The following is a 26,662-nucleotide window of genomic DNA, read 5'->3' as shown; positions in this document are numbered from 1 at the left end:
TCGGTAGGTACAGGATATTGACTCAACTGATCTCAAGGGAAATCCCGTTATCCTCCTTGTCAAAACATTGTAGCAGTCTCAATGCAAGGACAACTCAAGACAGCGACAACCCAAGACAGCGTGTGTCCGCAAGGTCAGTCCGTGAGAGAGCCCAGTATCTAGATCCGGAGTACTATCTAGGAATTACTGTGGGATGAGGGACGATCCCACCTGTTCTCTGTTCAGATCAGCAGTCTGATAAAAGGATTGGCTCCGTCAAGGCCCCGAACGATTCTGGAATTGGAGGCTTCATTTCCATCCAGTCCAGGAACTCAGGAGCATCTCTCCGGATCATGGCCAATGATGCACGGTGTGAACATACAAGGAGGGCACCTACAGAGGTATCCGAATTTCTATAGTCGGCAGCTGCAAACTGCAAAGACCGCAAATGGTAGGATCCTTCTTATGCACAGACATTTTCAAGGTCCACAACTTTTTTTGTTGTCAGGGCGGCTTGTCCCGTGTGTGCTGATCGCATCGCAATTTGGATATTGAACGGCTTCTCAAAGCGGCTGGTGTGTCCGATAATCTCTTTTAGGCTTTGCAGAATCCAGATGCTTCGTGAAGAAGTCAAGATTGTGGAAGGGAAAAATCTCCTAGGAGGCAGACGAACCATGGCACAAAAGAAGAGGCGGCGAGCGAGTCTGCAGAGTGGGATACCTGCATTAAGGGGCCGAAGGCTGGCCTGTCTACTACTCCATACACATCAAGGAGGCTAGAAATGTATGTGAAGTCTTAGAGCAGTCTGCAGGGATATAGTACAGTGCACCAAGTACCTATATATCTAGAAACATTGATGTTGGCGGGAGATGCTGCAATTGAAGCGCAGTTCTGGAGTATCTACACTGTGCTTGACGTAATCGAAGTCCATACCTTCACAGAGTACGGAGGACGCAAGTTGTATCTTCCTCTGAGGTATCGCGCGACCCGGTGGAGTTTTGGCTTTTTACTTTGCTTTTTTTGGGAGCGTTTCGAGAAGAAAGAGGCCCACCCCGAGGAGAAAACGGAAAATGGAAGAGGCAGACGAGTCTGGGAGATCGACAAGCCTCAGAAGTGAATTGAGAAGGAGGAGACGACGAACGAAACGAGCAATACTCCGTATTTAGGTGCTTTGTAGTCCTATAGATACTCTAAGTCTGGGGTAACGGACATCCAACATGAACGTAAAGCCACAATGAACTGGACAAGCAACAAAGCTCATTGTTAGGCCAGCGGAAACATTGTTTCAGGTTCCGTACCTACCTCAGGGAGCTCCAAACAAGGGAGCGAAGCACATGTAACAATTGACCATGGCTGGGCACCAGATGACACCTGCCTAATCAAGGGGCGCCAGCACTACCCGGTGCCATGGTGCCTGAGGCCACACATGCATAATCGTACGGGTACAATACCTGTACCTAACGTTGTGAGGGGAAATCTACCCACGTACAGGTAGTATGCTTGTCACTTGTAGGTAGTGGTCAGACAACCTTCGAATACTTATCAATTGCTTGAGTCCTGAGATTCTCAAAGATGGTATTGATATTGAGCGTTCATTTGTAAATAATTAATATACGGAAACCAGTCCTGCTCCTCCACGGCACGTCAACACTCTCATGATCCAAGCACAGAATGATTCGCAACCTTGATCGGAGATGGGATGCGGCGGGTTATTGTGGATTATCTTGTCTTGACTACTGTCGGATTCACTTAGGCTGAGACTGGTTCACTCTGAGAGACTTTACATTAACCCCATGAGGCATGAGGGCATCTGTGATTGTCCAATTATTGTTGACTTTCATAGTTAGTGTATCCAATTCTGAAAGGATTCGGAGCACTAGGCTGTAGTTATTATTCCCTGAACTTGACCGAGTTCGCACAAGCCTGGAGAGAAGGAGTTAGTGACACACGGGACAGGCACAAAACGAAGGGGGCATTCCAGCCGTTCACAGTCCAGACAAGAGAGGAGCGTGGGCTAAACTAAACTCTTAAGGCGCTTTAGTGCCGCACCACTCATGCAACTATTTTAGTATCTACAGTCAAACCATTAGCGGCCGATTCGGTTGCAGGTCTATGGAGTAAGCCCTAAAGAGTTAATTTAGCTCGCAGAGATACCTAGGTAAGGTAAGGTAGATACCTTAGCAAGTGCAAAAGATCCGACCAGACATTTAGATCGATGCAGCAAAGCCATGTATCATGCGATACAGACAGGGGTAGAGGGAAAGCTCCATGAATGTGTTCGGTGTTAATATGGTACTAGGGACGTCAACGCGTTCCTACATATCAGCTAGCTATCTATGGATGTGATTCGTCTGGAAGGCCCCGACTCCAGAAGATAACGGTTCACCTCCACTAGTTGATGGAGTAATGGAATGATAGAGCGAATAGCGGTACGTACCACGCAGTTAGAATCCAAGGGACGAATTGTTGTTGTGACTATCCCAATGAAACCTCTTGGATTCTGGAATCCGGACAGAATGTTTAATGAAATGCGAGTATCCTTGTCAAGTTGTGTGGTCAGAAGGAAAAATCCAACCATCTCTAGGTAGTGTACCGAGGACAGTTGAGGTTAGGACTACATACCCCGGACTCTCCAGCCACCTATGTAACTATTGGATGCACTCTTCCATCCGACAGGGGGACTATCCGCTAGTGTCATGATTATTATCATTCCTAGAAGGTAACACGTTGCGCGGTTCCTGTAACTGTAAGCGAGATCGCATCTGAAAACACCCCGAGTATTGAAGTTTCAACCGAGTTCGAGGGTATCAATTATTATTATGAGCTCTAGTCAATATCTTCAATACTCTTGTTGAGATAGCTAGACCTCGGATAGACTCAAATATCAGGCAAACAGGAGTCTCCATTGAAACCTAAGACATGTGTGCGTGTCCCACCTGCAAGAGGATGGATCATGGCTGCAGTTTGCCCACTGTAGCTGTCTAGATCACGGATGTTTCTATTCATGTCTCATGTCGCTTGCCTAGATACTCGGCGAGTCAGAAGACAGTCGTAGAATCAGTCTAAACATCCCTCTAAGGCAGAAGAGCACTTTCACCTGTCATATGTGTCAACTTATGATCGTCAACAGTCAATAGTCTGTCAGAGTCTGAATCAATCCCAATATTGATAAGTAGATAGTCCCGACATCTAAGAAAACCGAGGCAGCCTGGCATTGGCGACAGTGATGATAACCCACAGTCCCACAAAATTCAAATCTCTCATTGTGAACTGTGCGTCGCTGTATCGCGGCATCCATCGCACAGATGCAACTAAGCACTGTAGCAAATACCAAACAAGAATCTACGGAGTACTCATACTCGGATCCATCGAGTACTCAAAGGATCGTTATGAATGGATTGATTCGTTTGCTCATCATCCACATCGCCCCATTGTTCCACTTCTTCCTCGACATGTCTGGACAACTTTCCTCTTCTTCTCTATTCCATCATTTTCGGCCGTTGTCTTCCTTACCTGCACAACGGTGGAGACATTCAGTGTGGTAATTATTGAAGGCCAATGAGCAGATCCTAGGATAGATATCCTGGTGAATTGAATCCACTGTGTTGGACTCATGGCTGACACAAGGCAATAAATCTCTCAGCAAAAAGAATCACACCGCTGATATAAGCTAGTAACATAGAACACAATACATTACCGAACTAGTCGAAACAGACCCGGGTCGGAATGAACAAGACAGGGCTGTAGTCAAACATGCATGCATGGTGTAAGTATGCATCCTGGGTACCTACAGGATGAAAGGGCCATGGAGAGTCAATGCGGGAGAGACACCTGCAGTGCTCGCACATGATGATTTCGAGAATTGTCTACGTACACGACCTAGGCAGATTCCTTGATATGCCTCTGGCTAATAGGATCCAGCTCGTAGTGTGTTGGCTATTTACAGAGTCTCTACCTTACAATGGAGGTAGATGGTGGTCCCCAGGCGCAAAAGTACCTATTTAGATTACCAAAATCAGCTGATCCGAATGAACCCATTGCTCTGGTTCAAATGTTCCAAAACCATCTGGACGAAGGCTCCGATCCTCGATCAATCAGATCTCTCGAATCTCGATCAAATCCCTGTTTGTGCCTACCGGGCTAGTTGTGTAAATTTGTACCAACAGCATCTGGCCATTGCTTTCCAACCAAGGACAACCGTGGATGAAACCGCCAACTGGTCTCCTCTCCTCAGTCCTCACGTGCAAGACTCTCTCTGGAGACTGTATCTGAAGTACCTTTTAGCCACCTTGGTTCAGTTGGACACTCAGTAGGTTACTCCGTACTCAGGAGCGTTTCTGCATCCTGCTTCACCACTGTCTCAAAAGGTAAACTTTTGCCCCTGGAACAAAAATCAGACCAAGAGCCATGTTTCACTTGCTTCGGCTCCTGAAGATCATTTTGCCTAGAATCTATTGATGCAGTATCACTGGAGTCTCAATGAAAGTCTATCGCCCCGTCCCACTTCTCCAACTATGCTGCTTTGAGTATATATGACGACTCCCGGCTTCCTCGATTCGTCTTTTGCCTGCTGGTTTATTATTTTTGGAAACTAGATGTTGAGTATGAAGTAAAACAGCGACGATCATGATGTTGCTACTTCGTACAAGTTAACAATAACAGTAACAGACCAGCGATCATCATCTACACTCTTCGTCGTTTTCCTTTTTCCTGCGCAGAACCAAATATAACAAGATAACAGAGGAGCGGTCGACGGAGGCCGCCGCTGAGTCCCTCTCGAACTGTTTTCACGTTGGTAGATAGATACTGACTGCTAAACGTCTGTTATTATCATTCCTTCATCATCAGGCTAAAGCAGATCTCGTACACACATATCAACAAATACCCATTTCTCCCTGTCAGCCCGTCGCTTTCGTCCTCAACGCCAATTGATATCATAAATCAATGAGATAAACGAACGAGCAACCGGGAAACTATATGAAAAATATGCTTCAAATCTAAAACTACATGTAGTGTCCGTAGACTTTCAATAAAGGGCTGATTACTCCTCGTCGTCCTCCTTCATCTCCAGATCCTCCCCCCAGGGGCTCTCGTTGAACAACCCATCATCGTCATCTTCTTGATTCTCATGCACCGGACCTGCTGATGCGGCTCCTTGCTCTTCTTCCTCATCCTCATCATCATCTTCGTCCGCAATCCGACGGGTCACCTTGGCTCGACGCCGCTGCACCACATCCTCGACATCATCAGCTCCGGTGTCCCGCATCTCTTGATCAGAATCACCCGCAGCAGCCTCGTGCACCTCATCCTCCACGTCCGAATCTTCCACAATCTCACTGCTTTTGTACTTGCTCTGCGCCTTGCCGCCGGACCGACGCTCCAGCCGTCTGCGCTTCTTCGGTGCCGCCTCACCCTCGCTGCCAGGCTCCCCGCTGACTGCCCGGCGAGATGTCTCCCCGTCGCTGATGAAATCGTCTTCCGCCCTCTTCTTCTTGCGCTTCGACGATGTCTTCTTCCTCCGCCTCACTTTGTCGCCGGTTTCTGAATCGACGGTCATCTCCGCCTCCTCACGCGCCCTCTCCTCTTCTGCCCGCTGCTCAGCCAGTCGCTGGGCTTCCTCAATCATCCGCTGTCGCTCCTCCGCAAGCTTCTTCTTCCGTTCCTGCTCGGCTTCCTGTGCCTTCCGCACCTCTTCCTCCCGCTTGCGGATCTCCGCCTCTCGAGCCTCGCGCGCCTGCTGCAGCTTCGCCGCGTTCTTTTCCTCGTATTCCTTCTGGCTCTGCAACGCACGTTCCAACTGTTTGATGATCGTCTTGCCCATGTTGGCGCGCTGCTCCAGCGCTCCGGCAGGATACGGCGGGTTCTTCACCTTGGCAATGCGCCCGAAGGTCTCGATAGCTTGGTGAAGCCCCTCGGCGGCTTCCTCAACGTCCTGCACCGTTTTCTGCGTCTCTGGTAAGCTGTACGCCAGCGATGCAATCTGGTTTTGCACGAATGCAACATTGAACTCCAGATGGGCCTGTGCGGGTGCAACGGCGTGGGCCCGTTTGGCATAGTCCAGCGCCGTCTTCATGGCGGACAAATTCATTTCTTGCTTGCCCTTGAGCAGCCAGACTCGTCCAAGGCAAGCCAGAATCTGTGCATCGCGAGCACGATCTTTCGACAGCGCTGCCTCGTAGTGCTCAATCGATCGAGAGTATTGTCGGAGTTCGGCATAGACATGGCCCAGATTCAGGTAGACGCTGGGGTCCCTTAGGGTATCTCGCACTTTGGAGAAGATGTGCACGGCGCCGGCGTGGTCTTTCTTATCGTCGACTAGCGCAATAGCAATACCTTGCGCTGCATAGGCATTCTTGGGATCTAGCTGCAGGGCTTTGTCGAAGAATTCGACGGCCCTCTCGTACATCTTGCGGCGTTTCTCCTTATCCTGGTCGGTATCGCGCCGCATATCCCGCGCTGTCGCCAAGTGAACATTGCCCATCCCGGTCAAAGAGTAACGGTCATGCTTGTCAAAGTACTGCAAGGTATGTTTGTAATGTCGCTGCTCGTGGTCCTCAGCGAGGTTCGCCGCCCGCTTCTTGGACTTGCTCAGGTACCACCCGAAGAGAGCGCGGACCTCCAGATTCGTCGAGTCGGCCTCGTAGAGTTTGGCCATTTTCTTCGGCCCTTCATCCGTAGGGCTCTGTCGAAGAGCAATATACGTGACTCTCGCATTGGCTTCCGTGTAGTCGGCATGACGCTCAAGCAGGCCTTCGTAAACTTTCTTGGCCTCGTCTTGCATGTTGGAGGCTTCGTATGCACGACCCAAATTGTAACTAATGGTCGTTACAAGGGCATCTGTGTCAAGCTCCGCCTCCTTCTCCTGTGATCGAACGCAGGCATTCAAAGCTGCCTGGAATAGCGTTCTCGCTTGTTCCACTTTGTCAGCCTGGTACATAAAGCAGCCCATATTATTGAGAAGTTGAGGAGGAAGGTTTGTTCGGAGGACGGCTTTGAGTTCTTCCTCGTCCTCAATACCCTCCGGACGTTCTTCTTCGGCAATCTCAGCCAGTTGCATTTCTTCCAGCTGAGTCAGGCATTGCATGCTCTTCTCCGGGGCGACCTGCTCATAGAGCCGAGACAGGTACACCAAGACTGATTCATCAGCAGAGACCTTCTTGGCTTCGTCCTTCCACAGGCTACGGACCGATTCCAGCAGGCTGATGGCCTTCTTAGCTTCCGCCGACTTGTCCTCTTTGCTACCGCTAGCCTGGGCAGCAAAGACCTCCTCGGCATGAAGAGCCCCAAGTAGAATCATACATTCGGGGTTTTTGGTTTGCTGAATGATTTTTTCCAACCGGAATTTGGCGTCGTCGTAGTTTCGGTTGGATACCTGCATCTGCACCGCACCGAACTTTGCAGGAAGATACCCTTTGTCGCCGCCACCGCGCGCTTGATCGGAGCGGCTGTAGTACTCCGCAGCGCGGGCAAGATCACCTTCATAGTGAGCTTTGCGTCCCAGGAGATACCAGCCGTCACTGGCAATCGCCATTACATCAGTGTGCTCGATGGCTTTCCGCGCCAGTGTCTCGACGGTAGAGTAGGATTTCCTCAATAGGAAGTAGCTGCCAAAGAGTCCACATGTCATGGGGTATTCCTTGTCCAATTTGAAAGCTTTCTGCGTGTACTGAGTCATGGCCACCTTGTACAACGAGCCGAAGGCAGGATCTGTCGTCGCGTGTCGCGAACTGTCATAGAGGTAATAAACGGCAAGCAGGATGTTGGCAACCTTGGAGTCGGGATTCTGTAGGATAAAAAGGAAAAAAATCACATCAGCAATGCTCTACAAAGCTCACAGTAGCCTTCCGTAACTCACCACTGCCAGCGCTCGCTCCCAAGCAACCTTCGCCTGATCCTTGAAGCCCAATTGCCACAAGCAGCACCCGATACCGATTCGAGGATCGGGGTCTGTCAGACCAGGCATTTTCATCAGAACCTTCTGATACCCCTCTAGCGCCTCCGCATACCTGCCCAGTAAGTATTGCGCTCTGGCACGTCCCAGGATCGCCATCACATTCCGGCCCCCAAACGCCTTTGACGATTCTTCGAAGCACTTGAGCGCCTGTCGCAGCGACTCCACTCTCTCGGATGTATCAACTGATCCCGGTCGGACCGGTCTTGGTGGGTGCAAGGATGCCCGCAAAAGGCACAGAACGCCTCGGGCGAGGAACAAAGGAGGGAAAGCCGGGTTCAGTCGCGACGCCTCGTTCAGCGTCGATGTCGCGAGCTGGAGGTAATAGTCTTTGGTCTTGGCTTCTGTATACAGTTCCCCTTCCGAAGCAACTCGGGGCGCCTGTCGGCTCTTCAGCATCAACAGCCAACAGACCCAGCCCAATAGACCCAGTTTCTCTTTGGCTGCCCCATGACCGACCGAAGCCAGGCCTTTATTGAGGATGTCGATCGCATGATCAAGCTGCTTCTGCTTGGCATACGCCAGCGCGATAATCACCCAGAAATTCTTCGCGGCTTTCTCGTTCTCCAGGAGGGTACATAGCTCTGTGGGGTCGTCCGGTAGGCCTTCCAAACTGACTTCGACTTCGCTGTCAAGGGTGGACGCGGGAATGTCAATCGCAGAGGGTATGTCAGAAAAGCGAAGGTTGACCTGAGAGCTGGCGGTTGGGAATGAATTGCCATTGGCGCCATTGGCGTAACCGTTTTCTAACGACGCCATGATGCTTTTCTAGGGTGGATGGGGTACGTGCTGTCCTTTGCAAACGTCTCCGAGATGAGGCGGTAGGAGGAAACACGGAGAGATGCGACTGTTCGGATTTGAGCTGAGAGGTGAGTTTGTGGCAAAGCTCAAGTCATGATCATTTTAGGCAAGAAAATCTGATGAACGTTTCGGATATTGAAACAATGAAAGATAAAGAGGTTTCTTGGTGGACCCGAATAAGAAAGCAGCTCTTGTGTTGAAGCTTTGGAGACAATAGAGCCAGATCTGCGGCTCTTGATCTTTGGTGCTGCTCGGGCGGAATAATCTACGTCGGAGCCTGAGGCATCTAGCAGTGGAAGTGGCTAGTGCATCAAGTAGCACCGCCACAATTAATCGGCTTTTTTGATAATAACACATCCGAAGGAGTGATATTGAATGAGTCCAGATTGATCATCGCCGTTATTTTCAATAGCAATTTTCCTCCAACACTTGGTCGCTTGTTAAACGTGTGCGTTGGATGCCGGGCCATACCTCAACAATTATGTGCCCTGAGATAAAGTACAACCATAGAATATTTATTCCTCGCATGCCGTTGTAAACTCCCGCCATATGTTCATCAATCTATGATATCATTTCGTTTGTCATCTCATGCTCATAAGAGTATTAGCAATATAGTTATTAATAAGCTAGCTCCGCCCAGAAGACTCGAGGTCGTTCTAGTCCCATAGCCCAAAAACCTTGGGCAATCTGCAAAGAAACGCCATGCCTGTTAGTACCATGAAAATCCGCCCAAGCTCCGTCCAGTGATGTAGCCGGACATGAGCTTCTACAAAGCCCTTAGAGGCAGCCTCTCTCTGTACATCGGCCACATCCCCAGCGTCAATGCTGCCAGCCAGGGCAGTTGGGAACCTCCCAGTTTCAAAGAATTCGTCAAGTAGCTCATCCTTTTCCGTCCAGCGCGCCCTGAGCCAGTTATCAAATTCCTTTTGGTCATCCAAAGGAATATCGGACATAGCGAATCGTCTCCAGTACATGTTGACGGAGGTCGGAGGCCTTCCCTGCAAATATGTGGATCGGAGAGTAAAGTACTTGTCGGGATAGCTGCCCTTCCTACAGTTGGTAAAAGAAAGATGTCAGTCAATCAATGTGCAGTGAGCACGGAAACCTCTTTTGGAAACTCACGGTGGCCCTTCGTACGCAACAGTGCAGTCATATACCCAATCGACAGTTCCCTTCAGCTGCTGTAGGCAGAATAGGAGACCGGTCGACCGAGGAAGAAGCTCATGTTTCAGAGGCGGTAGCCCCTGCTTCCGGCCGTATTCATCGCTCCGTCGTTTCGTATTTGGCGACAGGTTGGTGCCTTCTGGGAAAATCAGGAGCCACATGGGGTCATATTGCGGGGATTCCGATTTGGAACCTGACCTTTGGGTCTTGAGTTTTTCCAAACGATGTTGTAGTCGAGGTTTGTCGGACAACCATTTACGGGCCATGAAAATGAAACCGTAGAATGTCATACCCTGCCCGATGATTGGAATATACTTGAGTGATTCCTTGAGAATGATGAAGATGCGGCCATGCATTTGGTTCGTGTAAGCGATCCACCAAAAATAGATCCAGTCGGTGTAAACCTGGTGATTGGCAATCAAGACTAGACGCTCGGGAAACTCGGTCTTGAGTCGTCCATCCTTACACAGGTGAATCTGACCTCGCACACTCTCATCCCCACTGACGCGTACATATGTTGGACAGCCCCATTGTGTCAGGGCTGTTATAACCAAGCCAAATGATTGTTTCGTCAGAGCCATGTAACTATAATAATAGTCCTTGTTTATGAAATAAAGCGGAGACCCGATCAACTGGGTCGCGAAGATAATGATACAGCAGCAATTGAACCATGTTGCAAGTAACAAGGAACGAAGGAGCTGCATAGGAATGCCGTGCTTGAGGCGCGGCTCGGTGTCTTTGAAGCCTCGAGGCTTTTCAACCACGTCATCACCTTTCAGGCCAGGTGCCGGCTTTCGCTGACGAAGCTCTGGAGATTCCATGACGAGCAGGTATAACCCTTGTGAAGCTGTTTAAGAACCTCAGTAGGCGAATTGGAACGATCGAGATGAAGTCGGGGAAAATGAAGTCAGTGAACTCGCCCTCGTACGAAGCACACAACCAATCGAGGCACTGGGGGATTAGGTAAAAATAAGCAGTGTCTCGCTGCCTAAAGCTGTGTGGGCGACACGAGACGTCGCTAAGGGAGAACTCGGGGAGTAAATGAAAATGAGGAAAAGGAATATCAAGCCATGCTGTGAGCAGTGGAAATAAAAAGAGAGAAAGAGACTGGAATTGAAACAACAATAATCACAATAATCATGTGCGCACCACGGTTGCTGGTGGGCACGAGCAAGCGAATAATGGATGAAGTGATCTTGTGATAACCTGCGGGTAGACAACCTTACTTACCTAGGCAATGAAGCACCACCCTGGCACAGCGTGAGTGACGTAGGCAAAGGCGGTCAGGGGTGGATCGTTTTTGGTCACCTTTCGTTAGTTATTCAAGACCTCTCTATCTAATCGATGATCCATTCTATCGTTATCTAAATTTCTCTTGATCGTCTACAAGATATTTGCTTCGTCTGTCTTAGGGAGCAATGGGAAAGCTGCTGTAATCATTGAGAATGTTCTTGAAATAGAAGAAATACTTCAAACATCCTAGACGGCGTGACTCACGAAGACCGGGTCAGAAAATGGACAGAAACAATCCGTAATGTGAGTCGATGCATCATGGAATCAAGATGAAGGAGGAATCTCGAATTGCAATAGCTTGTGACTTGGGGCTAATGAATAGCTGTGCGAGCCAGTGCTTTTATAATGCAAATGGCTATGATTCAACTTCGACCCGCCAGACTGGGATTCGGGCGACGGATTCTGTGCACGAGAGGTTTCTCGGCTTCTTCGTATCTGCAAGAGATTAGAGATATTCGAACGCTACCGCGACGTATCATACCCAAATATGAAGGTGTGCCCCACCTCGTACCGTTGGTTCGGGCATGCTGGGTGAAGATCGCTGACCGCTGCTAGAATCTCGAGAAGGCGACCTGCTTACGCTTCGGTGGCCGGAGCCTCCAAGGAACATTCTCGTTGTCAAGAAAGATTGTGCCCCAGCGGTGACGGAATCGCTGGTTGAATTTGCTGCGTATGGAACACCAGATGAATGATGTAACCTAGGAAGAGCCTTTACTAACACAAACTCTGGAGAGTCCAGCCACACGAGGTCGACCTATCCATCAATTGCCATCATCCTGGAACGAAAGACTGCCGAAGAAATTCACTCTTCGCTTCCTTTCCCGGTCTACTCAACATTTCCAGATAATGACCCATCCGCATTACATGACAAAGTGGATATGACGGTCACCCTTGGGGGAGATGGGACAATCCTACGAGCATCTTCCCTGTTCGCTGCGTGCGTTGATGTACCTCCCATGTTGTCATTCAGTATGGGAACACTGGGGTTTCTAAGCGAATGGAAATTTGCCGAATACAAGCGCGCTTTTCGTGAAGTATTTATGTCTGGGGCCGGTGCCGGAGATCGGGCACCGATCCTAGAGGACCAGATGGAAGATGGGGCCGGGCCAACAGGATGGTCTTCGGTTCGTGGGAAATCTATGGGTTCGTCCAGGGGAGCTCGAATTCTCATGCGCAACCGTCTAAAGGTCGGGCTTTTCACAGTTGATGGCAAACCAATTCAAGTACATGGAAACATCCCTGTTGCACAGGATCATCTGGGTACGCAGGGGGTGTATGTCATGAATGAAGTGCTTCTACATCGCGGCAAGGAGCCGCATCTAGCTGTGGTTGATGTATACGTCGGAGGCCGGTTTCTGACGGAAGCAGTGGCAGACGGGATGATCATCTCAACGCCTACGGGCAGTACGGCATACAGCTTAAGCAGTGGAGGGAGCATTGTCCATCCCCTGGTACCAGCGGTGCTTTTGACGCCTATTTGTGCCCGGAGCCTCAGCTTCCGGCCTCTGGTTCTGCCCGCGAGCACGCCAATCACGCTTCGACTGAGTGAGAAAAATCGGGGGCGGGAGCTAGAGGTCAGCATTGACGGGGTCAATTTGGGACAGGGGATGACGGTGGGCACAGAAGCTCGCGTGTGGAATGAGGAGATGCGGCATGGCAAGAACGAGTGGCATGGCGGCGTGCCATGCGTGATGCGGAAGGTCACAGGCGCTGAAGCGCATGATGGCTGGGTGGGAGGACTGAACGGACTGCTGAAGTTCAATCACCCGTTTGGAGAGGAGCACTGATCTATATCCTCCACAGTTCATCTCCAGTGGGTATGAGTAAACATATAGGCACATGTTCGGGCCAAATACGGAGTAGACGGAATCCAATGGGTATTCGTAATTTCTTGATCCATAATAAATTCATACCTAATAGTCATCATTATTGTTTAGGCTATCGTGTATCCAAATTCTGCTCAGTTTGGTTCTCCGTTGCAACAGCGGAGTGGGCCGATCCATGAACATTAGAGAAGATTTCTGGATATGTACTCCTGATTATGAGCCGTGGGTCCAGGACTCGGCTCGGCGTGGGCACTTTTTAGGTAGTTTCGCACTGGAACCGGCAGAGAGTTCGAGACCTTCGGTGGAGTACTTAGGTACTCCGTAAGGTAGACAGACCTACGGAGTAGACTCATTACTCACTTATCTGGCACACTGGATCTGGGGGGAGGATCCTGTCGATCCATTATTATCTATTGTTACATTGCTGAAGGGTAACCAACTGTGAACAGTATTTAGAAAGAGCAGAACAATAAAACATTCTACAAACAAGTTCTCTGTTGCAGTACAACTCTAGTGCCAAATAAACCGACTATGACTGGTTTCATCAATCAATCTAATTCAACCATCAAACTAACAACAAAAGGCAAAATAATCATTGCCAATGGTAATGTTATCATTACTATGGAGTACTATGGCTCAGACGCCAAGTTATCGCACCTTGTCGAGCCTTACGCAGCCAGTGTCCCGCCCTCGTGGAGTTGACCGGGAGTTCATCTCAAATCGATCCATTTCAACCTCGATTTCCATTCTATCCCTAAGGCGACAATGGTAATTATCTCAGACAGTCTTGAAGATATCTAACGCTGACGAAGATTACTTATCAAGTAGATTTATGTTCCAGCCAGAGAGGGATAGCAATAATGGCAGGTACCCGGATGCTGAACCATGGCAGTCTTGCATCCCATACAAGCATTCTAGAAGCCAGAAAATCAATTAGATAGTTAAACATGATGATTCTTAACTAGATCGATATTGTTGCAAGATGAAACTTCACTACTTGATACTACTACTCCTACTTCCAACATCTGACTACTTAGCAGCAGAATATTAATCCCTTTCCAATCAATATTATTAACACCTCCTTGTTCCTGTCTTCCCCACTCTCTCTCTTCTTCCTCCCTGTCAACTCCCCTTCTCTCTCTCACACTTACTCCCTCACTCGTCCCACCAGTGAAGTATCTTCTGAAACTTTTTTCCCCCCTATTCTCTTCGCCGTCGCTGTGAGATTATTCTACTCTCTCTAATTCATAGCGTCTCTTGTTAACAACTCTTCAAACAGCTTGCAAAATTGCAATACTAGTCCCAGCCTTGGCTCATTAAGCGCTCACCGCGTCCCGTCCCCAGATTTAAGCGGCATTCCCACTTGGAGCTTCCTCGCCCACGCGAGGGCTCTGCTGGTCAGAGGCGGAAAGGGGATAAGGTAAGATTGTCTTCGAAGCCAACGGCGGCAACCTCGCGCATACTTTTATTGCAGACAATCCTCTCTGTCTCCTCTGGCTGTCCTCCAACCCCTGTGCGGCTCTTCTGAAGGATTACCACCTGGCTGAGGGTCTCAAAGTGGGGTGTCATTCCACCCTTTTTTGGCAGAGTCGCTCTCGGGTCTTGTATGCGGGCAATACTGGTGTCGCGGCGTCTTGCTAACACTACTTGTTCTGCTGTTTCTAGGGAAGCATTGCGGCGTCTGTTCCCGTTGCGTGTTGATTTCCCTCATCTCGGCCTTTTGGATCAACGGGAACCCCTGAAGCTACTTCCCCCCCTCCTTGGGGTTTCCGCATTTCCATTGTCCTTCGCAGCATCTCATCGACTACAACGTAGGTTGAGCGCTTCTTTATCTGACCATGCAGGGCATACCCTTCTTAGGATTTGCTTGGTCTTAATTCCAAAACTTTGACTGACCTCTGTCGCAGTATGTATTCCGCCGACCAATTCATGAACCCCGGGCCCGCTCCGCGCCCCCCTACCGACCGTCCAAAGCTCACACTCCCTTCGAATCCCTCCGGCGTGGCCACTTCATTCAGTCAAATGAGTCTCAATTCTCCAAGTACTCCTGGATCTGCCAACCTGTCACTATTTCCCAACACCAGCAGTCCGTCCCTCTCACAGACCAAGACAAACCAGACCGGCCAGGGGGGCGTTGCCGTGGTGAAAGAGGGCTATGTGCGCTGCAAAGAAGACAAGTTTTTGGCTACTTGGAATCAGAGATACCTCATTCTGCGCGAGTTCCGCCTCGATTTCCTGAAGAATGAGACTGGGAAGGTGGTCCTCTCCATCCCACTCAACACTGTCACCAGCGTGTCCCGTTCCGAGGACACTCGGATGGCTTTTGAGATCATTCGTTTGGCCAATGCAAAGGATGCCGCTTCCAAGTCCGCCTTGATCACTCGCGACGTGCCCACCAAAACCATTACCTGCGAAGTCAAGAGTGACGATGAGATCTATGACTGGATTGACAAAATCTACGAGCGTTGCCCTGGCATGGGAGGTGTGAGTAATCCGACAAATTTCAGCCACCGTGTCCATGTCGGCTTTGATCCGCAAACCGGCGCCTTTGTGGGCTTACCCCCTGAGTGGGAGAAGCTGCTGACCGCGTCGGCCATCACCAAGGAGGACTATAAGAAGAACCCCCAGGCGGTGATTGAGGTTCTAGAGTTCTACTCCGATATCAAGATGCGCGAACAGAACCCGCAGTACTACGCTGGATTGGCCGGTCCTCCGTCCGGTCAGCAGTCGAAGCCCTACAGCAACAACTCGGTAGGCAGCTCGATTGCTCCCCCGAGGCCGCCGCCGCCAGGCCCTGCTCAGCGTTTAGACAATGGTCATTCCCAGACGAGTCGCTCGGCAAATTCGTCGCCTTCGCAGAGGGCGGAGTCTGATCGTGCTTTGGACCAGCAGCAGCAGCTCGAGAGAATGAAGGAGATGGCAGAACAGGAGCGTCGACGTGTCGAAGATGAGACCCGCCGGGCTCGTCAACGCGAAGATGAACAGAACAAACTAGATCAGGAAGCGTACAACGCCTCTATCCCTAAGGCTCGTGTTCCCCTGGCCAAGCAGGAGCTTGGCGGCTACGGCGGCGACGCCTCCATGGCCGATCGCTACAAGCCAAGCCGTCCCGCACCGCAAGCCCCTGGCTCGACTCGTCAAGATCCTTCTCGTCAATTGACTGCTCAGCGCCCAGCACCCGCTCCTCCCACTACTTCCAGCAATGGCAGCACAAAGAATTCTCCCAACACTCGTTACGCTCCAAATGATCCACATTCTCAGGCCGCTCGCGCCCAAGGCAATGGCACCAAAACGGCGCAGGGGCCCCCTCCATCCAAGCTTCCGGCGCCTGTGCAGGCTGTGAAACCGCTGAATATTGCGAACAAGCAGACGACACAAAAAGGCAATGTTCCGGACAGTGTTCGTCAGGCCGAAGCTGCACTGACCAAGAAGGCTGAACCACGCCACAAGGAAGTCCGCATGTCGGCAATGTCTGAAAATGAGGTCATGGATCGACTGAGGTCCGTTGTCTCCAAGGATAATCCGAACGAGTCATACAGCAAGCAACGAAAGATCGGACAAGGAGCGTCAGGTTCGGTGTATGTCGCGCGTGTTAAGGAGCACGCTGTCTCCCCTGTCGCACGGGAGCTCTACCGGCAATATGGCCCACGGTGTCAGGTTGCTATCAAACAGATGGACCTGCGCAGCCAGCCTCGCAAAGAGCTCATCGTCAATGAGATTATCGTTATGAAGGACAGCCAGCATGCGAACATCGTCAACTTTCTTGATTCGTTCTTGCAGGAACAGAGTAACGAGCTCTGGGTTGTGATGGAGTTCATGGAGGGAGGCGCCCTCACGGATGTCATCGACAACAACCCTGTTATTCAGGAAGATCAAATTGCGACAATCTGCGCCGAGGTATGTTCATAATTCCAAAGTGCACAATTATCTGCACCGGGTTGCTGGGATGCTGACTGTTACCCAGACTTGCAAGGGTCTGGCCCACCTTCATGGACAAAACATTATCCATCGTGATATCAAGAGTGATAATGTCCTTCTGGATCGCGCTGGTCATGTCAAGATTAGTAAGTCTGCTTCTCAGAGGCCTGGATCTTGCCCAGACTAACTGATTTGACCTTTGCAGCTGATTTTGGTTTCTGCGCCAAACTTACCGAATCAAAGAGCAAACGTGCAACAATGGTCGGTACTCCTTACTGGATGGCACCGGAGGTCGTCAAGCAAAAGGAATACGGGCCCAAAGTCGATTGTTGGTCATTGGGAATTATGGCCATTGAGATGATTGAGTCCGAGCCCCCTTATCTGAACGAGGAACCACTGAAGGCGTTGTACCTGATCGCCACGAACGGAACTCCTCGCTTGAAGAAGCCCGAAAAGCTGAGTAGGGAGCTCAAATCCTTCCTCAGTGTCTGCCTCTGTGTCGATGTCAACAGCCGTGCTACCGCCGACGAACTCTTGGATCATGACTTCCTCAAGACAGGCTGCAGTCTGGCAAGCCTAGCCGAACTTCTTCGTTGGAAGAAGAACAGCGGGCAGTGATTGGTTCTTTGCGCAATCCACTGTGTCAGCTTGACTCGCGCTGGCACGTGTGAAAGCATTTGTGCTTGTTTTCGCTTTGCAATTTACGCGTTAGATCTTGTCCTGCGCACATATGGGTCTCATTTACACGCTCCAGCTTAATTCTGATACTCCCTTACGACCTGCATTGCCCCATCAGATTACACGTGTGATATCCGAGCTGCAGAGCTTCATTTTTTCCATTGCAGGCCTGGCGTATTACTCGGCGTTCACGTTTGGTATTTCTTTTTCAGAGCCATCCATCCTCCTTTCTACCCCGTTGGGTCTCATGTTGTCTCGGTGGTTTCGCTGTATTGGCTTGAGTAAGTTTACTCTTGACCATGCCGCCAGCCTCTTTTTGTACGACGCGGCGCGAATGTTGGTCTCTTCCAATGTTGACAAAAGGAAAACAGCATAGGGAAACGTTCTTTCATCCGCAAGCTGAGGGATCAGTGGTTCGAGAGAAGAGAAAATAAATGAGGGGAGAGAAAAAAATGACTTGGGAACAGGACACATTGGTTGTTTGAGACGCTGGCTACGGATGCTCTTTGTTGCGCATGTGTATTTCACTACATGCATGTTTCTATGCTTCTAATCCATGAGTGATGATGAAAGTTTCTGTTAATATCAAGCGAGTTTCTCTCATGGAGTAAGAAGTCCATAGATGGATACAGTACGCATTTCATAATAACGAGTGTCGCATCCAACCACAACACATGTGGGGGTATTTCCTGGCTGAATGGCAGGGCTGAAATAGATACTGCTCAATTTCTATAGCAATCTTTATGCGTTAGGATTCGACCATCCAAGTGGTCTATATATAATAGGAGTCATGTGTCAAACTCGAACATTTCATGATATACGTGATGTCACAGCTCATGATCTTGCGCCATGCCAAATACGATCATCAACCTCTTGATATTCATCCACCACTAAGACTGAAGCTTAGCTTGCACTTGATTACCCAGAAAGGCAGAGCATTCGCCGAACAATACACCTTGGAGGATCGTCTCCCCCTCTTCAAGAGCCCAGTACCCAGCATCGATCAAGCGCTGCTTCCAGGCGGAACGCTCCTCCTCGTCGAGGGCATCCCAGGATCGGGATGGCTGCTCTTCTACCTCTTCAGGAGATGGCGAAGACGAGCGGGAGGAATGAGCGTCAGAGCTCTCGATGTAGATATTGTTGGATTCAGGGAGACATCGGACCAAGACGGAGTTAGCTGGGGTCGTTGCGTCAGCGTCCGGGGCCGCGTCGGCATCGTCGGCCCCGGCGGCGTGACGGGCATGAAGGATATCTCGGAGGGTCTGCTTCGGGGAATCGGTGAGGGCCGAGAGCGCGGATGCGGTTGGGAGAGGGTGAGGCGGCAGGGGGTGGTACGGGCGCGCAATGGCCGCGCGGATATCCGGGGGAAGCCACTCGGAGGCCCCCAGGTACGGGGGCATGAGGCCTCTGATCTCCGTGAAGGCCTGGAGGAGGACGCAGACGGTGATAATGGACAGCAGGGCTGCAAAGCCGCTGGCGAAGTTGGTCCAGATCTCCGACTCGCCGGGCATGACCAGGACGTACCGCGGGGTGCGGCTGGAGGGCGGTGATGGGGCGAGCGGGAAGGTGTGCACGACGACCGTGTTGCCCATGCTGATCGAGGCCAGCTTGACGTATTGAGGAGGGGTCTCGGGCGTGACGGAGTGCGCTGGGGGGATGAAGTTTGAGAAACAGATCTTGGTCATCGAGAACGGGTGGACGTCTCGTAGGGTTGTATACGGCCGGAGTTTGCCGTGGCCCTTTCTTGCACTGAACTCAACTGTCAAGACCTCGATGGACTGGTCGCTACCAGACACCGCAATAATGGTCTGCCGCTGGCCGTCTGGGTTCGTTCCTAAACCACAGGTGTCCAGACCTAGCCCGATCTTGATTGATTTGCGCAGCTTCTTGCGCCTTACAATGACCCCGGAAGGTTTATCTTTCGAAGACGGCCGTAAATTTAGAATCAAAAGCTCGCAACCGCTTCGGTTTGGTGCATTCTGGAGAAGCAACAGCGTTGTGGGGGAGAGGAAGCGCAGCGCTCGAAACTTAGGCCTTGTCCTCGGTCCCTTTTCGGGCAGAGGTGTGCTGTAGACGCACTGCACGTCTGGAGAGGTGTTAGACCTTGTCTGTGATGATATCTCACAAATAAAAACGTCATTCCCGTTGGTGTAGGTCACTTTGTATTTCCTATCGTCCTCCAGATCGATGATGTCCACATCCTCAGCTTCCTCCTCACTGTTCAGGCGAATCCTCCCAATAACATCAGCCTCGGTCGGCGTGGGAGTGACTTTGAAGAATACAATTTCCCCCGAAGGAGCCAGCCCGGTCGCAATGGCACCTACTCGGGGAGCGTCTGCATCTTTCCATGGGGATAGTCGCAATATCCTCTGATAGGTATCGGAGCCGGCCTTGGATTCCTTGGACTCCTTTGTCCGAAACAATGACACGCGCGCTAGTGCTGTAGTCTTTCCTGGACGGGGATTCTCTTTGACTGTCTCTGCCTCTTCTCCGGAAGTGTTCGCCGACCTTCTTTTCCGCGGGGGATAGTCGATCTGGAAGGATCTCAGATGTTCATTGTTGTTTCTCTTCTGGTCGGCCACGGAGCTGTTGATACCGGCCAGAGCAATGACCGACTCATCGCTCGCTTGCGCAGCGGCTAGCGAAGTAACAGAATCCTCATCGCGAGAAAGTTCAATATCGACTACCTCCGAGATTTCGCTGCGTTTTGAAGTGTCCAACAAAGCCTGTGTTCCAAGTCGGCTCCCAAAGTTAGCGCATGCCTCGGTATACAAGAATCAACATCACGACCTGTGGGGATCGCACGACTCTAGTAGTAGAGTATAGGGGAACTTGCAATTTTATTTCCAACACCACTACGTCCTTCACCTCCACCGCCTCCCACCAGCAAAAAGCCATGGTTGCGCGGATCGAAATCGGCCGCGAAGAGGGGACAAGACAGAGTCAACTTGGCCGAGGAAATAGTTGGCGCCATAGTGAAAGGACGGAGTGGCCGTCCAGCTATGTAACTCAGAACACACAAGCGACAGCGGTGAAGAAGCAAAATAACCAAATAGCGACAGACGTGAGGTGTTGAAGGAGAGAAAGCTGTCTGCGCAAGTTGGCCAGCTGGAGTGCCGCAAATGACGCGGGCGTTGGCTCACTTTCCGCCCCGGATTCTTGGCAAAATACCAGGGGACTACGAGAACGACTGCACGAGTATCTACCTGGGCTCAGTACTTTGGATAATCTTACGACGCTCATCGAATGTCTTGGAGATGCTGCAAATAGTGAACATTGGAAGTGAGATGTTGGTATTTATTCATCATGTTTTCTTCTTGAATTCCCCTTTACATGGACCACGTCTTTACAGGTCTAATCAACCTCCTGACCAGTAAATTCAGGAAGTTCCTTGCGAATATCTTCCCATGTCTTCTCGCCGTCCACCAGGGACCTGATCGCCTGTAGAATCTCATCCTCGCTGGCACGGACCTGCTTGGTTGTGTCACGGTCACGCAAAGTAAAGGTGTTGTCCTTCACCGACTGAAAGTCAACCGTGATGCCGAAAGGTGTGCCCAGTTCGTCATTACGCGCATAGCGCTTACCGATACTGGCAGAGGAGTCATCGACGCGGTTGGAGATACCCATGCGCCGCAACTTGGTCATCAGCTGCAGCAGGAGGGGGCGGAAGGATGCGTGTGTCGAGAGAGGAACAATCAGAACCTTGGTGGGAGCGATCACAGGGGGGAAGGAGAGGACCTAGATGCAAAGTTAGCAGTGTCAAACGCACTTTGAGAGTGTAGGGATACGTACACCACGGGCTTCATCTTCTTCACGAGCCCAGTAGACATGCTCAATCATGCTGTACAGGATTCTACCAATGCCAAACGAAGGCTCGATGACATTCGGTGTGTACTCGCGAACGTTCTCCACACGAGTGCGTTTCTCGATCTTGACAATGTCCTGGTCAAGCTCCACCTTGCCAGAGCCAACACCTTCGACATCCACCTCAATCTTGCCATTCTTCTCCAGATCAATGGCCAACTTCTCACGGAGCTCCTGAGAGAGGGCCTCAACGGCAGCCGCGACAGCCTTGCCGTCCTTCTTGAAACGAGGTCCGAACTTCTTCTTGTCCAGATCAACCTGCCACTCCTCGACCTTCAGAGGCTCGGCCCGGGGCTCGCGGACAACAAGAGGTGCCCCGGTCTTGTTCTTGTGTACTGTCAGATCGTAGGCACTCCGATCGGCGCAGCCAACACATTCAATCCATCCGTAGCTGGTCAGCAATTCCGCATCCCAGCAATCAGCGGCGTAGTGAGCCATCTCGTTAGCCATGTGCTGGCGGAAGCGGAGCTTGTTCGGGTCAACGCCGAGCTTGAGAAGGAACAGCTGGATACGGGCGATGAAGTATCCAAGTGTCTCGTTGTCGACCATACCGGTCTCAACCGCCTTACCGATGGTCATCTTCTCAGTCTTGGTGCTTCCAGAGAGCTGAACGTTACGGTTGAGGAAAGACATTTCAATATCCTTAACTTCCTCGAACCGGTGATGCTTCTTGCCACCCTCCGGGTCCACGTAATGTTCAATCTCAGCCATGAGGAACTCACGCACGCGCAACAGACCCGCGCGAGGAGAAATCTCGTTGCGGAAAGACTTGCCGATGGAGGCCGATGCGAAAGGCATGGATTGTTGATTGAACTCCAGCAGCTTCTGGAAGTTCAGGAACTGACCCTGAGCGGTTTCAGGCCGCAGGTAACCCGGCATGTTGCTGCTGGGGCCAATTGAGGTCTGGAACATGAGGTTGAAAGCGACGGGAGGAAGGAGGTTGCCATCGGTCGTCGGGTTTCTGATGTCGTGTTTGGCGATGATCTCTTCCAACTGAGGGCCATCGAAGTTATCAATCTGCGCCAAAATCTCCTCGTATTCCTTGACGAGGGCATCATCAAGCTTGACGGCCTTTGCGTCCTTAGCCTTCTTCTTCTTCTTTGCTTCCTTTTCCTCGTCCACGACCACCTTCTGGCCACGCGCCTCCTTGTCGCCCTTCAAGCGAGCCTCGAGAACTTCCTCTACCAAGTGATCCGCGCGGAAGATTTCTCCAGTCTTGGGGTCCTTGCACATCCAATCGGCGAACTTGTCGACGTGTCCGCTGGTCTTCAGGATCTCATGCGGGGTGAGCATGGTGCAGTCCACTTCCAGCATGTCTTCCTCCAGCACGAAATGCTTGCGCCACAGGTCAACAATGTTGTTCAGCAGGGCGGTACCGGGGGGACCGTAGTCGTAGAGGCCGGAAACACCTCCGTAGATCTCGAAAGAGGGGGTGTAGAAAAGCCGGCGCCGGAGCATTGAGTCCAAGACCGTGCGGTCAACGACCTTGCCGGTCTTTGTGTTTACGGTCGCCATCGTGAACTGATTCTTCTTGGAAGCCTGGACAGCCTTGAGCGCGGCAGTGGTGTGGAAAAAGCTTCTGGCGGGGCTACAGAGAGGAATTTGGCGGGGAAGAAAGAGTCGAAGAAATGGCAATTGAGTCATCCACCACGTGAGTCGACCCCCAGAACCAACGAACCTGAGGAACCGACGGTTATGAAAGACAAGGGGAACTGGTAGGCAGAGATGAAACGAATGTGAGTCAGAAGATTTGAAAATCTCCCCTTTCCCTTGATTTTCTTCTTATTTTACTCGGTTTCCAAGGGTCGAATCACGTTGCCGCAATAGGCAATTCTGGGCTATCTGGTCAACCCTCCGCCGGCGAAACATTTGTCCGTCAAAATTATTCTGAATATTTGCTTCTCTCCCGCATCGGAGCTGGTAGAGCAACATCAACGAGGTTGGGCTGTTTCTCGTCTTTGGGGTCAAGATGGGTTCCAAAAAGTCGCAATCGAAGCCTCCCCCGAGCGCTGCTCTGGATTATAAGCCCGCGAACAAATTGAGGCGTCAAATGCTTCATGTCAAGCGCAAGCGGGCCAAGGACTCGGAGCGACGAGCAGAACGATTCGGAAGAAAGAAGGAAGAAGCCAAAAACCCGAAATTGAAGGAGGAGCGTCTCAAGCGGAATATTCCGCTGACTCTGGATCGGAAGCGTGTCTGGGACGAGGCCGGTAGTGACGTTGAAGATGCCCTCGGCCTCAGCGTTGATGTCGAGCGCATCAAGCGACAGAAGAAAGAAGAGGAGGACGAACTTAACAGACCTTTGGAAGATAGAGACTCGGGCTCGGACGAATCTGAAGATGATGTCGATAGCATGCTAGCCACCAGCGACGAGGAAGAGGACAACGACGACGACGACGACGACGACGACGACGACGACGACGACGAAGAAGAAGAAGGCGGAGATGAGAAGGCTAAGAAGGATGATAATCGGGGACGCAAAAAGTCCTCCCTTCCGTCTGCTACAGAACGAGCAACCTCTCCGAGCCAGTCGACTCGGAGTACGAACCTCAACCTAGCGCCAGAGGCTCTCGCCGCCAAATTCCCAACGTTGTTCACTTCAGAGCCTCCTCCGACACCCAAGATCCTCATCACCACCTCGCTCAACTCTACCCTCCATAACGAGGCCAAATCCCTTACCAATCTGTTTCCTAACAGCGTTTATATCCGTCGTACGGCCCATCACCACTCCCACAAGTTCTCCATCCGCGAAATTGCTTCCTTCGCGTCGAATCGGAACTACACCACCGTCGTGGTTCTCCAGGAGGATCAGAAACGACCTTCCGGTCTGACGATCGTCCACCTACCTCAGGGACCCACCTTTCATTTCACTATTAGCAGATGGATAGAGGGCAAAAAGCTTCCGGGACATGGAAATGCCACCGAGCACTGGCCGGAACTAATCCTGAACAACTTCCGGACTCCTCTTGGTCTACTTACAGCCCATCTCTTCCGGAGCATGTTCCCACCACAACCGGACCTGGAAGGACGTCAAGTCGTCACAATTCACAACCAAAGAGACTACCTATTTCTCCGACGTCATCGTTATGTGTTCCGTGAGAAGCGCGAGACTGAAAAGAGTGTCGTTGGCACAGACGGCAAGGAGATTAAGGGTGTGGAAGGCATTCGCGCCGGCCTTCAAGAGCTTGGTCCCGCAATCAACTTCAAGCTGCGGCGAGTTGACAAGGGAATTCAGCGTGCTAGCGGACAGGAGTGGGAGTGGAAGGGAGGCATGGAGAAACAGCGTACCAAGTTCCAGCTGTAGCATGCTCTCATCCGGTTTTATACCTTTTGTTACGTGTCTGGTTGCATCACTGGGTTTGCACGGAGTTCAGCTTTCAAAAATGGGTCTTTGGATGGCTTTTTCATTTGCGGTTATAGTTTCTTCTTGACTGTCCAGATCCCTGTACCATCTGTAGATAATGTACTGGCAAAACAACTATTCTGTCAAAGTGGCTTTTCGGCCAACGGTGGCATCTCATCTACTCTCGAATGCACACATGTGACTAATCTATAGATAAGACGCTCAGATACACTACAATCAGTAATCCGTAGCTGGAGATTGAGATCCACTCAAATCGACATACTTAAGTCGACCGAGTCAAACAATCGCCTGAAACATGTTTCCTTGACAAAAGAATAAGCTCCAATGATCTTTGTATGACTAACGACATCAACCATGAGACGCTCATGAATTCAAAATCTTTCCACGGGTCCACAGAGTATGTACCTCTCAACTGTGAAGGTCCCCACAGTGATGATGGCGATCTCCCGCTCCACAGGAAATCTTCTTTCATGTCCAATAACCAGCGAAGAATTTATGCAATTGAGCTCCTGGTTCCCTCACTGCATTACCTGATTTGGTTCTCTTTTGAGGTACATATTTACAAAATTGACTCCTCAAATATTCCTCCCCACCTGATCTACTGGAAGGAAACCCACCCAACTTAACAGCTCTTGCTGCGAACCTGCAAAATCAAACATCCTGAAGCCTTCACAAATACCAATAGCCACACCAACAACCATTATCGCATGAGCCGTGTTACCTGCATCGCAATGGCAGCCGAGGGCCCAGTCCTCAAGACCCCCCGCCGGTTCCTGTTCATTGCCTCGCTAGGCAACATGCGTCCGTACCGTCAAACACGGCACAGCGCGGGACATATCCTCCTCGATGCGCTTGTCCCCCTCCTCCCCAGTCGAGTCCCTCTGGTATCCTCCAGACAGCCATCCGCCGGTCCCATCTTCTACAAAACATGGTACAGCCCATCATACATGAACGAATCCGGGCCAAAGTTGGTCCGACAGCTCGGTAGCTGGTTATTAACAACACAATCTGAGGTATTAGGGCGAGTAGTCCGCCAAGGGGACGTCGCTTTGCCCGCGAACTTCGGCGATGCCTCTGCAGCGAATGCCGAATGGCAGCTCCGGGGCGTTGATCCCCGCTCGCTGAAGAGTTTCCGACCGACGCTGGTGATCTTGCATGATGAACTGGAAGCGCCGCTGGGCAAGGTGAAGGTGAAAAGGGGCGGGCCTGAGAAGGCAAGTCTGCGCGGTCATCGCGGTTTGATCAGTGTCATGGAGAGTCTGCGCGGCAAGGGCCTGTATCCGCCGCGGGCAGGACAGGCGGCGCAAGGAGCAAATGCTGGTCTGTCCATTCTGCGCGTAGGCGTGGGCATTGGCCGTCCGTCGACGCGAACCCGAAATGATGTTGCGGACTACGTCCTGACTGAAATGGATGCCTCCGAACTGGCTGCAGTCCGTGCAGCTTCGGTCCCAGTCTTGGACATTCTGGCAGATGAGCTCTATCGAGAATCTAATGATGACTGAAAAATATCCAGGGGGGAGTCCCAGTCTGTGCAGTACGACATTACGATTCCTAGACAGATACCCATCTTGTGAGCACCTTTTTCGCTGGCACATCGCATTCGCCTCCAGGACGTTTCCGTTGTGGAAAGCCTTGACTAACAAATTCACGATTCTGAAAATGGGGGCAATCAACCGGAGCAACACAGAATATCATCGCACGGGATTGATTGGTAAATATAGTGTATACTAATCTTGCATAGCCCAGCAAGTGGGATAGAAGAGTAAGAATATCCATGAAAGTAAAGACGCAGGTGCGAGTCAGACCTGCAAAGCGCAGAAATGG

At 51.0% G+C, this 26,662-nt stretch overlaps 8 protein-coding genes across 8 annotated transcripts, besides 3 other annotated features; 4 read left to right on the top strand and 4 right to left on the bottom strand.

The window, feature by feature from the left end:
• Positions 1 to 89: 89 nt before the first annotated feature.
• Positions 90 to 121: a microsatellite.
• A 4,899-nt stretch (positions 122 to 5,020) lies between these two features.
• NFIA_037260 (putative RNA polymerase II transcription elongation factor (Ctr9)) lies at positions 5,021 to 8,689 on the bottom strand (the record flags this gene model as incomplete). The annotated part of the gene is made up of 2 exons (XM_001266048.1): positions 5,021 to 7,762; positions 7,835 to 8,689. 2 exons carry the CDS (start codon positions 8,687 to 8,689, stop codon positions 5,021 to 5,023), a joined length of 3,597 nt encoding a protein of 1,198 aa, XP_001266049.1.
• A 698-nt stretch (positions 8,690 to 9,387) lies between these two features.
• NFIA_037250 (lysophospholipid acyltransferase family protein) lies at positions 9,388 to 10,716 on the bottom strand (the record flags this gene model as incomplete). The annotated part of the gene is made up of 2 exons (XM_001266047.1): positions 9,388 to 9,781; positions 9,854 to 10,716. The coding sequence occupies 2 exons, from the start codon at positions 10,714 to 10,716 to the stop codon at positions 9,388 to 9,390; spliced, it is 1,257 nt and encodes a 418-aa protein (XP_001266048.1).
• Positions 10,717 to 11,533: 817 nt separating this feature from the next.
• On the top strand, positions 11,534 to 12,975 carry NFIA_037240 (NADH kinase POS5; the record flags this gene model as incomplete). The annotated part of the gene is made up of 3 exons (XM_001266046.1): positions 11,534 to 11,681; positions 11,744 to 11,858; positions 11,928 to 12,975. The coding sequence occupies 3 exons, from the start codon at positions 11,534 to 11,536 to the stop codon at positions 12,973 to 12,975; spliced, it is 1,311 nt and encodes a 436-aa protein (XP_001266047.1).
• Positions 12,976 to 14,922: 1,947 nt separating this feature from the next.
• On the top strand, positions 14,923 to 17,550 carry NFIA_037230 (serine/threonine protein kinase CLA4; the record flags this gene model as incomplete). Its single annotated transcript, XM_001266045.1, has 3 exons — positions 14,923 to 16,911; positions 16,979 to 17,078; positions 17,138 to 17,550. 3 exons carry the CDS (start codon positions 14,923 to 14,925, stop codon positions 17,548 to 17,550), a joined length of 2,502 nt encoding a protein of 833 aa, XP_001266046.1.
• A 950-nt stretch (positions 17,551 to 18,500) lies between these two features.
• On the bottom strand, positions 18,501 to 20,584 carry NFIA_037220 (uncharacterized protein; the record flags this gene model as incomplete). The annotated part of the gene is made up of 2 exons (XM_001266044.1): positions 18,501 to 20,336; positions 20,462 to 20,584. The coding sequence occupies 2 exons, from the start codon at positions 20,582 to 20,584 to the stop codon at positions 18,501 to 18,503; spliced, it is 1,959 nt and encodes a 652-aa protein (XP_001266045.1).
• A 380-nt stretch (positions 20,585 to 20,964) lies between these two features.
• On the bottom strand, positions 20,965 to 22,989 carry NFIA_037210 (glycine--tRNA ligase; the record flags this gene model as incomplete). Its single annotated transcript, XM_001266043.1, has 2 exons — positions 20,965 to 21,348; positions 21,403 to 22,989. The coding sequence occupies 2 exons, from the start codon at positions 22,987 to 22,989 to the stop codon at positions 20,965 to 20,967; spliced, it is 1,971 nt and encodes a 656-aa protein (XP_001266044.1).
• A 454-nt stretch (positions 22,990 to 23,443) lies between these two features.
• NFIA_037200 (rRNA-binding ribosome biosynthesis protein RPF1) lies at positions 23,444 to 24,778 on the top strand (the record flags this gene model as incomplete). The annotated part of the gene is made up of 1 exon (XM_001266042.1): positions 23,444 to 24,778. The coding sequence occupies one exon, from the start codon at positions 23,444 to 23,446 to the stop codon at positions 24,776 to 24,778; it is 1,335 nt and encodes a 444-aa protein (XP_001266043.1).
• Positions 23,842 to 23,901: a microsatellite.
• Positions 23,860 to 23,901: a microsatellite.
• A 791-nt stretch (positions 24,779 to 25,569) lies between the features above and the next one.
• On the top strand, positions 25,570 to 26,340 carry NFIA_037190 (aminoacyl-tRNA hydrolase; the record flags this gene model as incomplete). The annotated part of the gene is made up of 1 exon (XM_001266041.1): positions 25,570 to 26,340. One exon carries the CDS (start codon positions 25,570 to 25,572, stop codon positions 26,338 to 26,340), a length of 771 nt encoding a protein of 256 aa, XP_001266042.1.
• Positions 26,341 to 26,662: the final 322 nt, after the last annotated feature.

Source organism: Aspergillus fischeri, genomic scaffold (genome assembly GCF_000149645.3).
Source record: "Aspergillus fischeri NRRL 181 1099437636247 genomic scaffold, whole genome shotgun sequence".
NCBI lineage: Eukaryota > Fungi > Ascomycota > Eurotiomycetes > Eurotiales > Aspergillaceae > Aspergillus > Aspergillus fischeri.
This window is presented reverse-complemented; position numbering and strand designations above follow the sequence as displayed.